The sequence below is a fragment of the Pipra filicauda genome, unplaced genomic scaffold (genome assembly GCF_003945595.2).
Source record: "Pipra filicauda isolate LSUMZ 115617 unplaced genomic scaffold, ASM394559v2 scaffold7_size6619720_pilon, whole genome shotgun sequence".
NCBI classification, from domain to species: domain Eukaryota; kingdom Metazoa; phylum Chordata; class Aves; order Passeriformes; family Pipridae; genus Pipra; species Pipra filicauda.
This window is the reverse complement of record NW_024104976.1, coordinates 6,139,445-6,157,563: the sequence shown is the minus strand read 5'-3', so window position 1 is coordinate 6,157,563 and position 18,119 is coordinate 6,139,445. Positions and strand designations below refer to the sequence as shown.

The 18,119-nt window shown below is 48.7% G+C and overlaps 1 protein-coding gene across 3 annotated transcripts in view; it reads right to left on the bottom strand.

Moving 5' to 3' along the window:
• ZNF592 (zinc finger protein 592) overlaps window positions 1-17,092 on the bottom strand; it is a 36,930-nt gene extending 19,838 nt beyond the window's left edge. Inside the window, exons 1-3 of one of the 3 annotated variants that reach the window (XM_027741809.2) lie at window positions 16,982-17,092; window positions 15,589-15,700; window positions 10,611-12,931 (exon numbers count right to left, since the gene is read on the bottom strand). In XM_027741809.2, the coding sequence (XP_027597610.1) occupies window positions 10,611-12,923 (2,313 nt within the window). In that variant the 5' untranslated portion in view covers window positions 12,924-12,931; window positions 15,589-15,700; window positions 16,982-17,092. Of the gene's footprint in view, window positions 1-10,610; window positions 12,932-15,588; window positions 15,701-15,900; window positions 16,216-16,589; window positions 16,675-16,981 lie in introns of those variants that run through there. The other 2 variants (XM_027741808.2, XM_027741810.2) reach the window with 2 other exon arrangements.
• Between the last annotated feature and the right edge of the window lie 1,027 nt (window positions 17,093-18,119).

Genomic DNA, 18,119 nt, shown 5'->3' with positions numbered 1-18,119 from the left:
TTGTAACCTTTTAAAGAGTGCTTGTCCCTTACATATTCAAACCAAAAATCCCCTACCAGTGGTGCCCCAAAGCCCCAGTTCTTCCCAAATCCAGCCTTTTGTGAGCTTTAATTTTTCTACTTCAGGCAGAGCTGCAGGGACAGCCAGGGGATCACAGACAGAGATTAGCAGGATCCTCCTGCTGTAAAAAAAATAATGACCAATTACTACTTAAAGCTAACCTTTAAGTTGACCTGAGCTCTCCCTTACGGCCTGGCTGGGATCAGAGGCAGCAGCCTACACCCCTCAGCAGAGCTACTCCAGCAGTGGTGATGTGCTGGCTCTGGCAGCACAGCTGGGCCCAGCACCTTTCCCTCTGCCCCTCCGTGCTCTCTTCCTGCATCCCAGCTGGATGACTGTGTGCTGGGCCACGCTACAGCCAAGAGCCAGATCCGTGGAGGATGATTTTGACTGATTTCAATCATCCAGGTGACAGCACTGCTACACAATATTTCACCAGTGTGAGGAGAAGCAGCAAGCAGAGAATTTCTTTTGCTGTCACTGTGATAACTGAACTACGCTCCTGGCCAGGCTCTCTCTAGATGAATAGGCATCACTGCATTAACATGTTAATTTATAGATGAAAAATAACCCTACAATAGAAACTCAAGATTATTAATTTGAGAAGAAAAACTCAGAACCCAACTGTTACCCTAAAATCAATGCGTTCAAGCTTCAGTGACAGAATACAGGTCAAGTCCAGTCCTAACACAGAGGTTTTATTCTAATAAACACTCTTAATAGCAGATACTGATATTTCCTTGGCTATAGTTATCTATTTTGTCAGCCTAAGGCACCAATGCCCTGAGGGAGTCTGCTTGACCTTCAGCCCAAGGACATGACCACAACACACCCTTTAATCCCGAGCTCCCATCCATCTTCTCATCTGATACCTTCAGCTCACTCCCCCTCATATCTGTTCATCCTCAGCCTCATCATTGCATCCCACCTCCTCCCATCAACCTTGTTCTCCCTTATTTGTATCCCTGAACCTCACTAAATTCCCAACACTCCCAAATCCAGTGTCCTCCTCAGACCTTCACCAAGACCAACTCCTACACACATCTAAATCATACCAACACACCAGGATGTTTAAGCCTCAAAAAGGCACTCAATTAAAACCTCATCCCTGGAAACTAAGGCTGTTCAAAAAACACAAAATCCATTTTTGTGTACATGGAAAAATCCCTGGCTAAAACATCAGTAAATCTAGAAACTCGACAGCTTTAGGAAACAAAGTGGAATTGCAATGGCAAAAGCCACCAGCATCACAGATCTTAAGACAATGTTGCATCAAATCAGCTTAATTCTGAATTTGCTCAGTCTGTAGCTCGTTTCTCTTTATGATCTCAGCTGTAATTTCAAGAATTTCAGTTTCCACATCTTTTCTTTCTGACCCACTGTGCTGGGTTTACGTGGCATGGTTTTGGCAGTGGGGGGTGCAGGGGTGGCCTCTGTGAGAAGACACCCAAAGCTGCCTCCAGGTCAGACAGAGTCAGCTCCATGATGGACTTGTGGCTGGCCAAGGCTGAGCCCTTCAACAGCACCTGTTGAAGTGCAGTACTCCTGGGAGAGAGGAGTGAGAAGATGTGAGAGAAACAGCCCAGGTGCCAGAGCAGAGATTCCCCTGCAAAACACCATGAATCCATGCTGATGCAGGTTGTGCCACTGACCCGTGGAGAACCACAGAGGGACCACAGCACCCTGAAGGAGCTGCAGCCCTCTGAGAGAGAGTCCATGGAGCAGGTTTTCTGGCAGGTTTTCTGGGCTAGGACCCCATGGGGGACCCACACTGCTTCAGCCTGTGCCTGAAGGACTGCACCCCATGGAAAGGATCCATTCCAGAGCAGATCCTGAAGAACTGCAGCCTGTGATAAGGACTCACACTGCAGCTCTTGGTGAAGGACTGTCTCCCATGGGAAGGACTCCACAATAGAGCAGGGGAAGAGTGTGAGGAAGAAGGCTGGGTGGGCACCTGGTTCCAACCAGAATTCTGAACTCCCACTTGCTAAAACTCTCATATATTGGATTAAATGAGTCTTCACATCCCCACTTTTAAGTCACCAGTATGACCCCACAGGCACACACTCCCTCCCTTTTCTTATGATGGCAACATTAAAGGCCTCTGCTCTTCCCTCCACCCTGCAGGGATGATTCCTGTCAGTCAGGGGTGATGCTCATCTCCCAGCCTCCGGCTCTGTCTCTTTCTTCTCACCTTGCACTTCTCAGTGCCTTGCATCCCATCAAAGACAGCACCATAGGTGTTCAAATACCAGCTTTGCTGTGATCTTCACCAATCACTTTGCTTTTTCAGTGATTCCCTCTTACTTGACCCATTACTTACTTGCTCCCGCTCCAGAAGGAAGATACACAGTAAATGCCTCCACTCATCCCTTCCAACAGCCTCTCCCAGGACCAATTCTTACCAGTAGGTTCTTGCTTCCTGGGATTTCATGACTGGTTTATGCTAAGCCAATGAGTTCCTCCACCCAGTGAGCAGTCACAGAAGGGTTGAGGTTGGAAAGGACTTCCAGAGATCATGTGGCCATCCAAAACCCCTGTTCAAGCAGGGCCATGTAGAGCTGATTGCACAGAACGTGACTAGGTGGCTTTTGAACACCCTCCAAGGATAGAGACTCCACAACCTCCTTGGGCAATTTGTGCCAGCGCCAAGGCTGCCTTTGGCCTTCACACCCTCAGTGTGCTCTTCCTTGCTGGTAGTATGAGGTCCAGCTGAGCACCTCTCACTGGCTTCTCTGTTGGAATCACTTGGCTCAGGACATGATCATCACAGCTGCCCAGGAACCTCCTGGGCTGCTGACATCCTGCCAGGCTGTCCCACTAACACAGATGAGGATAGCTGATGTCCCCCATGGACCACAGTCTGTGAATGTGAGGTCTGGAGGTAGCCTCATCCACTGTTCTTCCAGGCCAGGTGGCCTGCAGCACACACCCACTACAATGTCACCCATATCTTCAATCCCAATCCAGAAGCTCTCAGCTGGCTGTTCACCCATCCCCAGGCAGGGCTCCAGGCACTCCAGCTGCTGCCTTGCATACAGGACAACCCCTCCTTCCTTGTCTTCCTGGTCTGTCTTTCCCAAAGAGCCTGTGTCCCTCCATCACAACACTCCAGTCATGCAACACACCCCATCACTGCCCTTGACGGCAACACAACCAGAGTCCTGAGACAGCACACAGGTCATGGAATGGTTTGGGTTGGAAGGGACTTTAAAGACCATCTTATTCAACAACCTGCCACGGGCAGGGTCACTTTTCACTAGACCAGGTTGCTCCAGGCCTGGCCTTGAACACTTCTAGGGATGGGGCAGCCACAACGTCTCTTGTTCTCCGGTTCTTTGTGTTTATTCCCCACGGCGTGTGCATCAGCATTAGATACCTGAGAGGCAGGACTGAGCAGACCACGACCACCACCACCGGGGCTCTCATGGCCCTGCCTGTCACCCCCAGAGCTCTGTAATCACTTTTGATACTCTCCAGGTTGTCTGGGGCAGCACCATTGGTGACCCCATGGAAAAAGAACGTGGGAGCAGGATTCTTCCTGTTAGTGCCAGCAGACACCAGCTTCCAGCCTCAGTTCCCATCCTCCCTGAGACAGCCTCTGTTCCAGCTGTTCCCTCCTCCTTGCTCTCAGACATGTCCTGGCCCCCAGTTCACATCCCTGCTCTTCTCCTCTTCCCCCAGCTGCTCCCAGTCCCCAGGGGCTGCAGGAGCACCAGGGCCATGCAGGCAGGCGTGGGTGGGGGAGGAGAGGGTGGGATTGTTGCCTCGTGGCAACAGATCACACATTGATTTAAGCAGACCATGGAGCCGCACCCTGGCTTTTCTTTCTCCCCAGCCTCTCCTCCTCCTCACCCCATGCTCTGGTGTGGCCTCAGGGTGCAGGCTCTGCTCTCCTACCACTCATCTCTTTGTCTGTGCTCCCAGCGATCCTTGCCTGGAGCTCCGTTCCCCCAACGTGCTTTCAATCATAACATCTTCCATCCCTTTGCTTCTACAAAATCCACTGGGAAAATTTCCATATAAAACAAAATCTATCCTTGCTTGTACCTAAGGACTCCATTAATCACCCTTGGTTTGGGAGAGGGAGAAAGCAGTGCTTTATGGGCCAAGGGAATTTTTTGTTGATTTTCAACTCTCTTATTTTCTAAATTAAAACATGAACTTGGGGGGGGGGAAGGAAGAGAAAAATAGCAAAAATACAGCTGTTGCCTTTCTTTTTTGCTGCTGGGAAATTACCAGGGCAGCATGTGGTCCTACTAGCTACTGTCAAGTTTTAGCCAATAAATAATAAAGCATTGATTTAAGAGGGGAAAGGAAGAAGAAAAAGAAAAGGCAGCAATAAAATTGCTTTTAAATAACTCCAGTGTAGGTGGTGTGTAAACAGGATACGTCATAACTCATTGAAAAATTCTTACTGGACAAAAAAAAGAGAGAAAAGAACACGTAAAAAAGTAGGGAGAACAAAACCACAAAGGTTCAGGAAAATTCAGAGGTCCTTAGTTTATATTTTGTACTTTATTTGAGTTCTTAGCTACCTCGGTGGATTTTGGGTGGCCAAGGCAAAAAAGAAGGGGGGGGGAAAAGAATTAAACATCTCTGGTTACCAGTAGATGGACAATTATGCCCAAGAGGGTCAGGAAGTACTTTGAATTCTTGCACATGTTATTGTGCACTGGTCTGTCCTTGCCCAGAAAACAAATAGGTTCCGTCTCAAAACCAGTTTGTGTCTTTTGTTCCATTACTTCTGCTGCAAACCTCTTCCAGAATTCACTCCTCTGATGATTACAGACTGTCCTCTAATTTTCAGTGTAAATCTATTTCAGTCTGTTCTTGCATCATTGCTGCCCCTAAATTTAAAAGCTCCTTTCTACAAACATCACACCAGATACAGGGCAAAAGTGGATACAGAGGACAAAAAGCACATCCAAAATACAGGCACCAGGGCCTGCATGGGCTTTGTTCCCTTCCTGTAATTTGAGCCCTGAAAATGCTAAAAAACCCCTGCCTCATGCTGATGAACTGCCCAGGGCAATCCCTGAGAGTACAGGAAGTGCTTTTTTTTGGCAGATTTAGTTTCTGATGGAAAAAAAGTGCCACTACCCTTACCTTAATCCTTTGTCTGCTTCAGTGCTGAAGGAGACCCACTCTCACCAGGTCTTTGCCAAGCAAAACTCATAATGGGTTTTTCATTTCCCCACAAGAGATCATCTTTCCATTTCTCTGCTTGTTCTTCCTTCATTTATTCCCGTCTATCCTGATAAACACAAACAGTACACTCCTCTCCATCTCAAGGGAAGCAAGAGGGAGCATTACCACAGCCCTGCCTGGTGCTGCAGGTTGACTTAAATCCCCTGCACAACTGTCACCTCAGTCATTCAGGGACTTCTCATGACCAAACATCCTGCTTTTGGTTGCTTTTCATCCCATTCATACTCAATCTTCAAGATCACCTAGGTCCTCCTGTAAAATATTCCCAATTTTCCATGACTTCTTACTTTGTTTGTTTGGTTCAGCAAATTTTTCTACACATTCAGCCTCCAAGGTCCTTAACACAAACTTTAAGTGCAGAGGTACCTCAAGCCATTCCTCAGATCTCACAAGAACCTGATCCCAATTGCAGTTATTTCCCAGATTTTATCTGATTCTGCTCCAACCTCCTAATCCAACTTCTTCAGTACATCCATTGCCCACGTAGCACTCTAACAACCACCTCATTGAACATCAAGAAGATGAGGATCTACTCATTTCTCTACTCCAGAAATATGTGTGTATCAGATTAATTTGGCATAAACTACAGCTATTTAAATATCTTTTCTCCCCCCCACAAAATATCTTGCTCTAGAACACACCACCACTGTATCAGACCAAACAGACCTGAAGTTACATGAAACATCTGCTACCACCTTTTGAACATCTGTATGAGCATAATGCCTACATGCAGCACAGCTTCTGGTTTGAACAAAATCCAACCTACCAGCTATTCAAATTCCCATGCTGCTTCCTTCCTGCAGTTCAGCCATGGAAAAGCCGTACCTGGGTCCCATCGAGCACCTCAATTCACAAGCTTGCAAAAACTGCAGAACTGGCCTCACTAGTTGCCAAAAAAAGGCAAAGTCACTGCGATCCGTTATGGTGACCCACTCAAAACATCCACCCAGTAAATCCAGTTCTTTCTGTTTCTGAAGTGGGTTATTCCAGTCTGTATCCTCCTCGTAAGATGCAGAGATCCCACCTCCATGTTCGGCTGGGAGGAACTGCCCTCATCCTACACATATTCCTCACCAAGGAAGCTAGGTAGGATTGCCCTGCTGTACTGTGAGCAACTGCAATCATGTACATGTTTAAAATACAACATTAAGGTCAAGCTCTCAATCATTTTTCTAAAGGTCTTTCCACTCCACCTTCTCAACCACAGCATCATCCCTCTCTCTTCCTCTCATGCTCTAAATCTTCTCCTTTCCCCGCTGTCCAGACCACATCCCTATCTTTCTTGCTTTCTGCAACACAACTGTGACCCAGCCATGTCATTCTCATTTTGGCCACATCTGGGAAAGTCATTTACCCATTATCTGTCCTATTAAGGTGGGATTTACCCAAGACCATGTAGAAATGTAAAACCAAGTATTTCCCAAGCCACCAACTGGGACAAAGAGAAAACCCAACAATCCCCTTTTAAACAGCTCCGGGCAACATGAAAACGTCAAAGTAATTCACAAAGTCATGGTAAGAAATTCCAATTAAAGTGAGAAGTCTTAAGTATCAGCACAGGATAAGTTTTCTCATGGAGCAGAGCCAGCTTAGGCTCTTCCCTCTCTCCAGTCCAATCATTCCAGTCTTACCACAGTGTGCTTGTCCTTCAGCTTCTGGGTAACTGAAAACATCATATTGAAAAATAAATCTCTTTCCTGCTACTTCTTTTCTCCATCAACCTTGTTGGATCAGCCCTTCCTTCTTAGCAAGGTGCCACGCCAGTGCCACATAAGGTCCAAAATGGTTTTGGAATTAAAAGCACCATAACTGAGCACTTCAAAGCCTGTTCAGCTTCTCAAGTTATGGTCACATTGGATGTGCATGTTAATAATCCAGATTTGGTGTCATTTAACAGAAGAGCTTCCAAGAACACCGATCAAAAATCCACCTGGCTTATTTTCCATAGGTCAGGGCTCTCCACCTTCTAGTACAAACCCAGGTGCTGCAGGTAAATTGTTTTTACATGTTGCCTTCAGCCAAAGACACTCTTTACATTATACATTCATCCACCCTTTCTAAGAATCCTCTGTTTTAGGGATGATCTGGTACCAAACATCTCAATAGTCACAGACTAAAAGCTTTTGGCCTGATACAGTGGGGACCTGCCCTGATACTTCTTGAAGCTCTTCAAAAGGCATAAATTAAGCCATGGTTTTACATGGAAAATATCAGTACTTCACAGTTTCTCAAGGAGGCATGGCAAAGAGTTTGTGCCTGAATTCTGGGATTAAGGAGAAATTAAAAAAAACATTAAAAAATTTCCAAATTATCAGAGTTACAATTTTTTTGTTAGCTTTAAGAAACAATGACAATTCCTCTCCATACTGTCGTTTCAATACAGTGAGAAAGGCATCAGGTATGGAGGAAGAAATACACACTGTTTTTTGCTCAAATGCATAAAATTATGATAATCACCAGATAATTAGTCTCTTGAGATCTGGGGATGTGATTCATGTCCAAGCTTGCTTACCACTGTTAATACTATCCTACCTCTGCATCCTGACGGATCGTCCAGCCACGGCAGCCTGCTCTGGATCAAGCATCAGTACATGACTGGTGTGTACTGTGGTTTTTTAATGAGATGTACCAGTAGATAAATGAACACTTCCTCCTCTGTGGACTGGTCTTGAACCACTACTGGGAGGCACTACAAGATGTTCATTACATCAGTGCCTTCCTCAGCAATACAGTTTCATAGCCAGAGGATCACAGAAGGGTTTGGGTTGGAAGGGACCTTGAAGATCATCCAGTTCCACCCCCCTGCAATGGACAGGGACACCTTCCACTAGACCACATTGCTCCAAGCCCATCCCACCTGGTCTTGAACACTCTCAGGGATGGGGCAGCCACAGTTTCTCTAGGTCCCACCATCCTCACAGAGAAGGATTTCTTCCTAACATCTCATTTCTACCCCTGTCCCAAAAAACAAGGGTCCTGGCACAACTCTGGAGATGGAAACCAGAGTTTTCAACCATCTAAGAAAGTGTTTGCGAAATCAATTACTTGATCCTCTCCTGCTCATACCAACATTCCTCTTTTTCCTGATCAAAATAGAATAGTAACCCAAGGAATTAAGTTACTTAATGGAGAGAGCCAGGGGTATCCACAATACCACCTCAGGAGGAGGCTGGCCAGTTCCTGTTCTCCTGGTCCAGGAGTTTATGATGCACATTCCAACACAGCTTTACCTGTGGCCTTCCCACACCATGATTAATATCATTATTATGTTCATTTATACCCGATATGCAAAATCTTCATCTCCTCAGGCCTTGTTACCGCTGGGGGCTACACAGTGTGTTACCCACGTGAGACAAGGGATGACAAGGCCATCCACACCTTCTCCCCTGGACAGCTCAAAGAAGCAGGCATCCCTGTGAAACCACCGAATTTCACCCATCCTTTTACTCTCTCAGCCCAGTGCCACCAAACCTCTGTGTTCTGGGAGAAGGCACCAGGATGGTTTCCATCAGCTCCTGCTAAATCCAGAGGCACACAATTACAGGCATATGGGCACAAAGTGATATTTCCTTTAGAAATGTAACAGCTTTATTGAAACAGATGTTCTGGGAACAGCACGGAGCACCACCGAGCAGCCTGGAGGACAGCAGATACGGTGGAAAAGGACTCCCAGAGCAGTGCATGCATCCAGTGGAGCATTAGCATGGGAAGATCAAACAGGGAGGAGTTGGTTCCACAAGCTCAAAAGTAGCCTCTTTTTCCAATGTTTCTGTTCAGAAAAATACTGCACAAATAATCTCATATCTAGCAGAACAACTTGAAGTGAGAGGCTTAAACTCTATTCTTGGTTAAGTTACAGAATAAATTATTTGATTACAAGCTAAAAATACTTACTATCAGACATCCTTTCCCTCTTTAAGGAGCTCTTGAATTGATAATCGCACAACAGAAATAGGAAATACATTTTTAATGCCACTGATTAACATTTTAGCTCACTTTGGAGCACTCACTGTATCCCTTCTCCTGGAGGTTTTAATGCCAGACTGCTGACATTTCCTAAAAATGCATTATAGTTGAAAAATAAGTTGGGGTGTTGACAGAGAGCAGTGCTCACTGGGCTGCCTCGGGCAAGAAAACTGATTACGTGGCCACGTTGATCCCTTCTGGTCTTGCCAATTTTTATGACATCAAAAACATTCAGCCATAATCTATTTTTTTTTTTGTGGCTGATGAATTTAAGATAACAAAGCACCTAAATGGGACCACAGCAACCTCAATACTCCTGCAAGCCATTCAAGGAGCACAGAGAGGCTCTGGAGTGTGCAGGTGCTATGACAGCCATGGCAGACACCCAGTCATCCCCCCAGAATGTTGGCACCGAGTCCTCGTTTGTGGAGCCCTTGCCCTGGGGAGCCTGCCAGCTTTGCTGGCAGCCAGACCGACCTGGAAAGCTTTCTCCCCCATCCAAAGAGATAAGGAGAAAGGATTCCTCCTCTTCTTCTAACTTAGGGTTGGTTAATGCTTAAACAGGATTGACTGTGGATTCCAAAATTAAAACCATAAACAAAGCATATGGTCTTAGTACACACTGAAGACCATCTCCTCCCCTTCATCTGGAGAATCCTAAGCTGGAGTTTTTAAGGGGATTCCAACTCTCTGCCTGTACGTACGAGGGAGGTCCACCAAGGCAGTGGAGACCCAAGCAGGGCAGCACAAGAGGAAGGCAGGAAGCCATTAACAAGGCTCTTGAACCCTCCTATGCAATCATGGCACCCACTCATCTCCCCGCTACCCAAAGGACAAAAATAGCCCAAACCAGCCCTCCATCCCCCGTGCCACAGGGCTCGGCTCTCGGACAGGCCTGTCCCAACACACACCTGACCACGCTGCAGCAATAGCAATGTGCAAAGCATTACACGGAAGGTTCTGGCACAAGTTCCAGGAAAGGCAACATTAAACTGTGTCAGATCTCCTCCAGCCACGCTTAGAGCACAAAAACCTGTTTCAGATAATGCTCCACTGATCCTTCCCTACAGCACTCGTGCACACCTCATCCAAGAGATCTTTGATCTCCAGCAGCTTCCTTTGATACTCGAGGATCTCCAGTCTCCTTACTATGCTCTTTTTACTAGCAAAGGGTAAAAAGAGGGCAAGCAAGCAACACTAAGTGCCTCTTCACACTCACACCTCTGGGCTCATGTGCATCCCAAATCCTCCCCACAAGCACTTTTTTAGGCAAAGTGACTCATTTGCCACCACCATGCCTATTTTTTTCCCCTTGAGGACAATCTTTTTAAACTCAGAGAGATTTAACTAACAACATTAAAATGATGACTTACCAGTCTCTCATTATCTTCTGAGGTTCTCTGGTAATGAGCTGCTAAAGAAGCATAATCCTGCTCCTGCTTGTTACACTCCAAACACTTAAGTCCATGACGGATTAGCCTCTGTGGGTCCGGGTAGAGAGGCAATGCTGGCTGAGTGTTCACAGAAATCCCCACCCCACCTCCTGAAGCAGCACTGGACTTGGGTGGAGGAGAGGATGAGTGCAAAGTCTGAGGAGCCGGAGAGGCTGAAGAGCTTGCAGGAGAAAGTGAAAACATTTGGTCTATGGAAATTGGTTTCATGAGCAGCTGAGAACACTGCATGATAAATCCTTTGCTCTTGTGATCTCGTGCATGTTTAAGCAAGCTACACTTATTAAAAAAAAGGAGCATAGTTGAACACTGTGTGCACATGACTTCAATGTGAACGCTTCGCCTACTATAGTGTTGAGTCAGGCTTTTCTCTAAGGCAAACGAGTCCCCACATTCCAGGCAACAATACCCGGAGGCAGGTAAATTAATACTGGTGTCAGGTGGAGGGCTGAGGTTCGGAGTATATATGGGCACCGGGTTGGCACTGTGCAGCACTTTGTGGAATGCCTCCATGACAACGGGAGCAGCTTTCTTGACTTGGTGCACCAGCGGCACCGACATCTGTGTCACCTGAGGCTGGTTCCGCCTCTGCGCCGACGACTTTGCCGTAACAGAAGCAGCAACACTGTGGGGGACCAAGTTGAGATTTGCCAAGTGCACAGCTTTGGGAAGAAGGCCGGAGGAGGTGGTGGCACTGGACGGCTGCGTCACCGTACCCTGCTGCTGCCTCTTGACACCCACTTTTATGGCACCGCCGCCGCAGTTTGGCAGTGGAGATAAGGACACGGTACACGTGCTGTTTGCAATATCCATCCTTATACTGTCTGAGTAAGGACTTATGTTTGACAGCTGGATAGCCACACCAGCCCCATTTTTGGTTGAATTCCTGCCAGCCTCACTTTCCATAGCTGCACTAGTGTCAGGGGATGGGAAAGATTTGATAAACTCTTCAGCAGAGGAGGTTTCTGCAGGTGACTCTTCTGAAGATTTGCCCAACTCATCGTTTTCTGGCAAAATTCTCGTTACAGTCCTTTTAATTTCACCAGAGGATGTCTTGATAGTCTTTATTCTAACTTTGGGAATAGCTGGCGGAGAGCCAGCTGCCATGGAAGGAGAGCCTTTCCCACTGCTGTCACTGCATACACTACGAGGACTCTCAGGCTGCTTGCTGGCCTTCCTGACCGCCTCCAAGGGGCTTCGGGGACTCTTTGGTGACTTGGGCATTTTTGGACTTCCCTTTGTCCCGTCTTTAAAAGGACCAGGTTCCTTGGTAAGATTTGGCTGATCACCTTTTGGAATACATGCAACCTTTTTGGCCTGAAGAGCTACTAATGCTGCCACACAGGATGACAATTTGGAATGAGTTGGCTTTAACCTCTGCCGAGGTGGGACTGACGAAGACACGTTCAGCTCGGGCACAGACCCCTTACTGTCTCCTAAATTATTGCGAGGGAGGTCTCCAAACACCAAGCCTTCTCCAAGAAAGCTGTTGCTATCTACCAAGTCCTTGCTTGACTCCACAAACCTCTCTGCTGCTTTGTCCTGCTCTCTCCTGCTCATTTCCAGCCTATTCTCTGGCTGGCAATGGATTTCCATCTTCTGTTCCTTTTTACAGTACTGATCAAACATGCTTAATTCAGGCTCTGGCACCTTCCTAAGATGATCCAGGACTGAAGCTCCTGTCGGTATATACATTGAAGGTGGTGGAAAATAGGGAGTTTGGGCATGTTTGGGTTTATCCCCAATACTGTTCTCTCTGAATGCATCCTCTGGTTCAGGGCTGGAAATGGGGCTAAACTGACTAAATGTTGGCAAAGGCTCTGACTTGGATTGGTCCAGTTTATCAGAGTAACCTCTGGAGCTGTCACCATTAATAAAAGTTGACTCAAACTTGCCATAATTATGGACTAAAGCATGAGCCTCTGCTGGCAGATCAGACCCACGAAACCCGTTGTGTAACAGACCGGTTCCGAGGTGATTCCCCTCCTTTTCTGCCTCAAAGGACTCCTGGCGACTCGTGTTCTTCACGATCACACTCACAACAGGCGCATCAGAGGGAGGCAGAGAGTGGGACAAGGAAACGTTCTCATCGATGCACATTCCCGACGACTTCAGGTGATTCTCACTCTCCTCCCCAGCTGATGGGATGGTCTCCTTGGCATCCAGGCTAGTCGGGTCGGGGATGTCAAAAGCAGCCAAGAGGTCATCAAAGTCAGGGGTTTTCATGTCCCCCATGATGAAAACTACAATTAAAAGCACAAGAAATACTTTGTAAGGTACATTTCCCCCCTGGACAAACTTTGTAAGACTCATTTGCATCAACATTTGTGACAAAAACCACAGCTGCCCAAAGGCCAGTTATGGGCAGAGCTGCTCCCAAGTAGCATGGTAGGAGACAGCATCCCCTTCTCCTGGGATCCCCAGCAGCAGAGCTGGTACAAGCATGACCTTTTACAAGACACCAAGCTCATGCAGGGGACATCTTTTCAACCTGTCAGGTGCATCACTACTCCAAAACCAGCTGCTGTCATGAGCCTCAACAGAAAAGGTTCTGAATTACATTAGTACAGGGGGTTTTGTTGTTTGTTTGGGGTTTCTGTAGAGCTAACTGCTGCAGATCTCTCAACAGATTCTCACATCTGAAGAACTCAGTTGTCCTTCAAAGAAGGAAGGCAGGAGCAAACAGGTGCCCCAAGAGAAACGGGCCTGAAAAGTGAGATGACTCTCTACTCCGAGCAATTTAAATAATAGAAGTCTTCAGTAAATATTTCAATACTGCAGGTCCAAGCAGCGTTATTTGAAACAGAGGCAATCCTTAATTAGGTAACCATGTGAGGCAAAACTGCCCAAAGACAGAATAAAGGACTGTATCCAAATCATCACAAAAAATGGTGTTCCCAGCCAGCAATCTCCTTCCTAAGCCCTCCAGAAGGGAAGTGGGGACTTGGACACTCAACACTGTGACCTACTACAGCAATAATCAGCTCTGATGAGATGCATAATGAAAACTGACAGCACAGTCACTCGAACATTTGTGTTCGCTAATGTCAGGGATACTGTTTTTCCCCTGTTAAATCAAAACATTTTCAAGTCGGTGCAATAGAGACTTCCCATTCATTTAACATGTTTTCCATTTAAAGCCTAAATGTATGTGCATTGATGTATGCTGTATGTAGGGGAGGGGAAAAAAAACCCTGAAGAGTGTCAACAAAACTATCAGGGCACCAGTTCCTGCTTGGCAAGGAGCACCCACAGGCAAGGTAAGTCCTGCCACGCTCACTTGACTTGGGCTGCAACAGCTGCCAAAGCCAGCGGCAAGAGAGGGAGACAGAGGGTGGCAGGATTCCAGGAGAAGGGGGAAGAGCTGGGAGCAGAGGTGCAGGCAGAGAGAAGGATCGTGGGACAAGACAGAGGAAGGGAGAGAAGCTGTGTGATGCCTTCCCAAAAGGCCCCTGATTTAAGGCTGCTCTCATTATTTACAGTTGGGTTTAAAAGTTCATCAAGCGTCACATTCAAACCAAACAAAGCTCAACCCTTCTGGTCAGGCTGCTGGAATGGGGAACAACTCTCCAGCCAGGAGAAATCACTTCAGCCTGGAGCACAAGGACACAGTGGTCTCTGAGCCTTAGCTCAGCCATGCCTCCAGACAAGTCCCAGAGGTGCTGCTTTGGTTAATCTACTGCAAAACACTCTATGGAGATTTACTTGGTTTAAGAGTGGCTTGCTGTATCTGAGCTTAAACTCTTTCTTAAATTAAACCACAAATATGAATGTCCACAGAGGGCTGTGCAAGAATTTACAATCACATCCCTCAAGGAAGCGCAGCTGGGTGTGACATCCCTGGAAGCCCAGATTATCCATACGCTCCACATCCCCAGCACTCGATAAGGACTTTGGGAACATCGCAGATTACTGCAGTTGGCAAAGGCATGGACCTGAAACTTCCCCTTCCTTTGGGTGGGAAATCTTGTGCCAGCTGGGAGAGAGCTAGGCACCATGCAGCTCCCAAAATTTCTGGCACACAAATCCTTCCGCAAGGAAGACACTTCATCCTTATAACCTGGCACGCTTGAGTTCTATACAGAGATAAATGAGCCTGCCAATCACTCCTGACTTTCCCCTTCCCACTCTGGAACACCTCTCCGCCTCTTCAGGCGAGGGCGGTTTAAAATCCGAGACAAAATAAATCCCAGGTATCTGCAGCATCCCAAAATACCCTTTCCTTGGAAGAAAACTTGCATTTTCAGAAGCTTTGTGTACATCTTTGAGTTCTGTAAAAGGCCAGTTTACTCTCTTTGCTACCATGAGAGCACAAGTCTCTATTCAAGTATTTCTCCAAAAAATTGCATCTTAAACTTGTCATACACAAAGCTACAATTTCTCAAAATAAAGCAAAATTTGAACCAGATTTTAGAAAACGTGCATCTTATCAATAGAAGTGATTTTTAAATGACATAAATGGTGTTAAGTAAAAATTTTAAATTTATCTCTGTTCACAGACAACAAACAGAAAAAGGATATTAAAGGAAATTATGTAAACTAGCTTGTGAGGAAAGCTGAAAGTAAAGGCCTTTGTCCTTACTCCATCCTTCTTGTGCAAAGGACTTAAACCCCAAGCTTGGAATCTAATGAAAACATGGAGGTTGAGATTGGCAAAGCAGTAGAAGAGGTGAATAAAATGAGCAAAGAAGGACTTATGGAGTAGAACACGTGTATTTCAATGTGCAAATCCAACCTCACTATAGCACGTTTCTCCACAGCTAAGGAAACCTAGAAGGCTCCAAGCCATACAAAAAAACCCTAGGGAAGGATGTGAAACCCCAGGGCCTTGTGTCATGGATCAGCTTGCAAGTCGGGGAGAGGCACCACAGGACCCGCATCCCACAAACCCCATACAAACCTTTAGCTAGCAGTGCTATTCCCAGGGACTTTTGGAGACTGGAAGCAGATGCTCTGCAGCTCCCAAACCAGTGTGTACCATACTGTTCAGGGAGGAGGTTTGAGATTGCCACCTAGTAGGAAAGCATGAAAACCCAATTACACCAAGGAAAGTAATCACAGAACGGCTTGGGTTGGAAGGGACCTTGAAGACCATCTAGCTCCAACCCCCCTGCTGTGGGGGATTATTTATCATGAACATTATCACTAATAAATATTGATAATTCTCCAAAACAGCAGTGTACAAAGGAAAACATTGCCAAGGACTGCTCACACGGGGCTGGTGTCTCCGGGAGGGGATGCAGGGACTGCCTGCCACGGGAATCCCTTGGGAAGGCAGGGATAGCAGGAGCCGGGGAGCGCGGGGAGGGCAGGGGATGAGGGCACCGGCCGCGCAGGGGCTGTCAGGGCTGCGGGGAGGGGACGGGCACGGGGCAGCCGCAGCGGGCCGGGGGTTAAACCGGAGGGGCGGCTCAGTGGCAGGCGGGACCCGGGGCTGTAACACCCGTGAAAGTTTCAGGAGCCCAGCGCGGCTCTCGGTGCGAGCGAGGCCGCGGGGGGCTCGCCCGGCCCGTGGCACCCCCGCACCGGCCCCGGCCCACGCCGTCCCCACCCGAGACAAAGGCTCGGCCCCGCCGCCCCCCGCGCTGACAGCCCGGCCCGGCCCGGCCCGGCCCCGCCGCACGTGGGCCGCCCGCCCAACTTAGTTTGTGCCGGCGCCGCCGGGCCGGGCCGCCGCGGGCGCCGCAGCCGGGCCGGGGCCGGGGGGAGGCGGCGGCCCCGCGGGCCGGAAGAGCCGGTGTGGGCGCGCAGGGCTCGGTGCGCCGGCGGCGGGGCCGCCCGCCCTGCCCGCGGGGCGGCAGCACCGCCCGGCCGCGGGGCCGGCGGGAGGGAGGGAGGGCGGAGGGCAGCGGCAGGGGCGGTCCCGGCGCAGCCGGGCCCGGGCGGGCGGGCAGGACTCACCCACGCAGGCGGCTCCTCCGGGCCCGCCGGGCCCGCGCGGCCTCACCCCGTACCGGGCACCAACGGCCGCAACATGGCGGCGGCGGCGGCGGGCGGGGCCGGGGGCGGAGCGGGGCGGGCTGGGCACGGCGGAACCGCCCCGCCTTCCCTTCCCTTCCCTTCCCTTCCCTTCCCTTCCCTTCCCTTCCCTTCCCTTCCCTTCCCTTCCCTTCCCTTCCCTTCCCTTCCCGCCCCGGCCATAGGGCCCCGCCGCCCCCGAACCCCCCCACCGCCGCCCACGCCTCAGGGAGGCTCCTGACAGAGGCGCCCCCGGGCCCGGCCCGGCCGGCCCGGCCCCGCCACCCCCTCATGCCGCCGGGCCCCGCGCTCCCGCTTTTCTGAGGTTTCCTCACCCAAAACCTGCCCCGAGAACGGCTCAGTCACCGCTCTCTGCCTTAAACTCCTTCGTCATTGTGTCCCTGGTGCGGTTTGCCCGCAGTTACACTGGTTGACCCGTGTCCCAGAGCGAGGATACGCGGAGCTCCAGCCTCACCCCGATCCCTGCGGAGGTGGCGGAGCCAGTACCCCCTGGGGCCGTTTCCAAACACAGCACGGACAGGGAGATGTCTGGGATCAGTCAGCGAGGGTTACAAAGGGCTTCCATCCTTGATAACCTGATGCCTTCTGCATCGAAATTACTAAAACAGTAGATTTAGATTAGAGATTACAGAGAAATTCTTCCCTGTGAGGGTGGTGAGGCCCTGGCATAGGTTGCTCATAGAAGCTGTGGCTGCCCCAGCCCTGGAGTGTCCAAGGCCAGGTTGGATGGGGCTTGGAGCAACCTGGTCTGGTGGAAGGTGTCCCGGCTCATGGCAAGGGGCGGAATGAGATGAGCTTTCCCTTCCATATCTATTAGAACCTGCAAGGAGGGTGCAGAGAGGATGGAGCCAGGCTCTTTCCAGTTGTGCCCAGAGACAGGACTGGAGCCCACCCACTGATACACATAAGGAAACACTTTTCCCCTGTGAGGGTGACCAAGCACTGGCACAGGTTGCCCAGGAAGGCTGTGGAGTCTTCATCCTTGGAGACGTTCAAAAGCAGTCTGGATTTTCTGAGCAACCAGCTTTAGGTGGCCCTGCTTGAGGCTGGACCAAATGACCTCAGAAGGTCTCTTCCAACCTCAACTACTCTGAGAGGATTTGAAGCATTTTGTATCCAGGTGTGAATATGTCACTCCCCCATCGTAATAAATAAACAAACAGTATTTCTTGAGGTTTTCTTTCCTGTGTCCTGGCATTTTAACCACCTACCCCTGCTACTGGGTGTACAGCATTGCTCAACTATTTCTCATCTGGTTAAATACTTATTCTTTCATTTGTCATCAATCCCATGGGCAAAAAAATTTCTTTTTTTTCTAACTGACACATTGTAGCTTCACATCTTTGATTTCTGAATCGGTGTCATCACCTTTCTCCTTTTGGAGGCGATAGCCAGTTTCTCCAAACCAGCAAAAGCACAAAGGGAGTCACAAAAAGGAAACATTTTCAATAT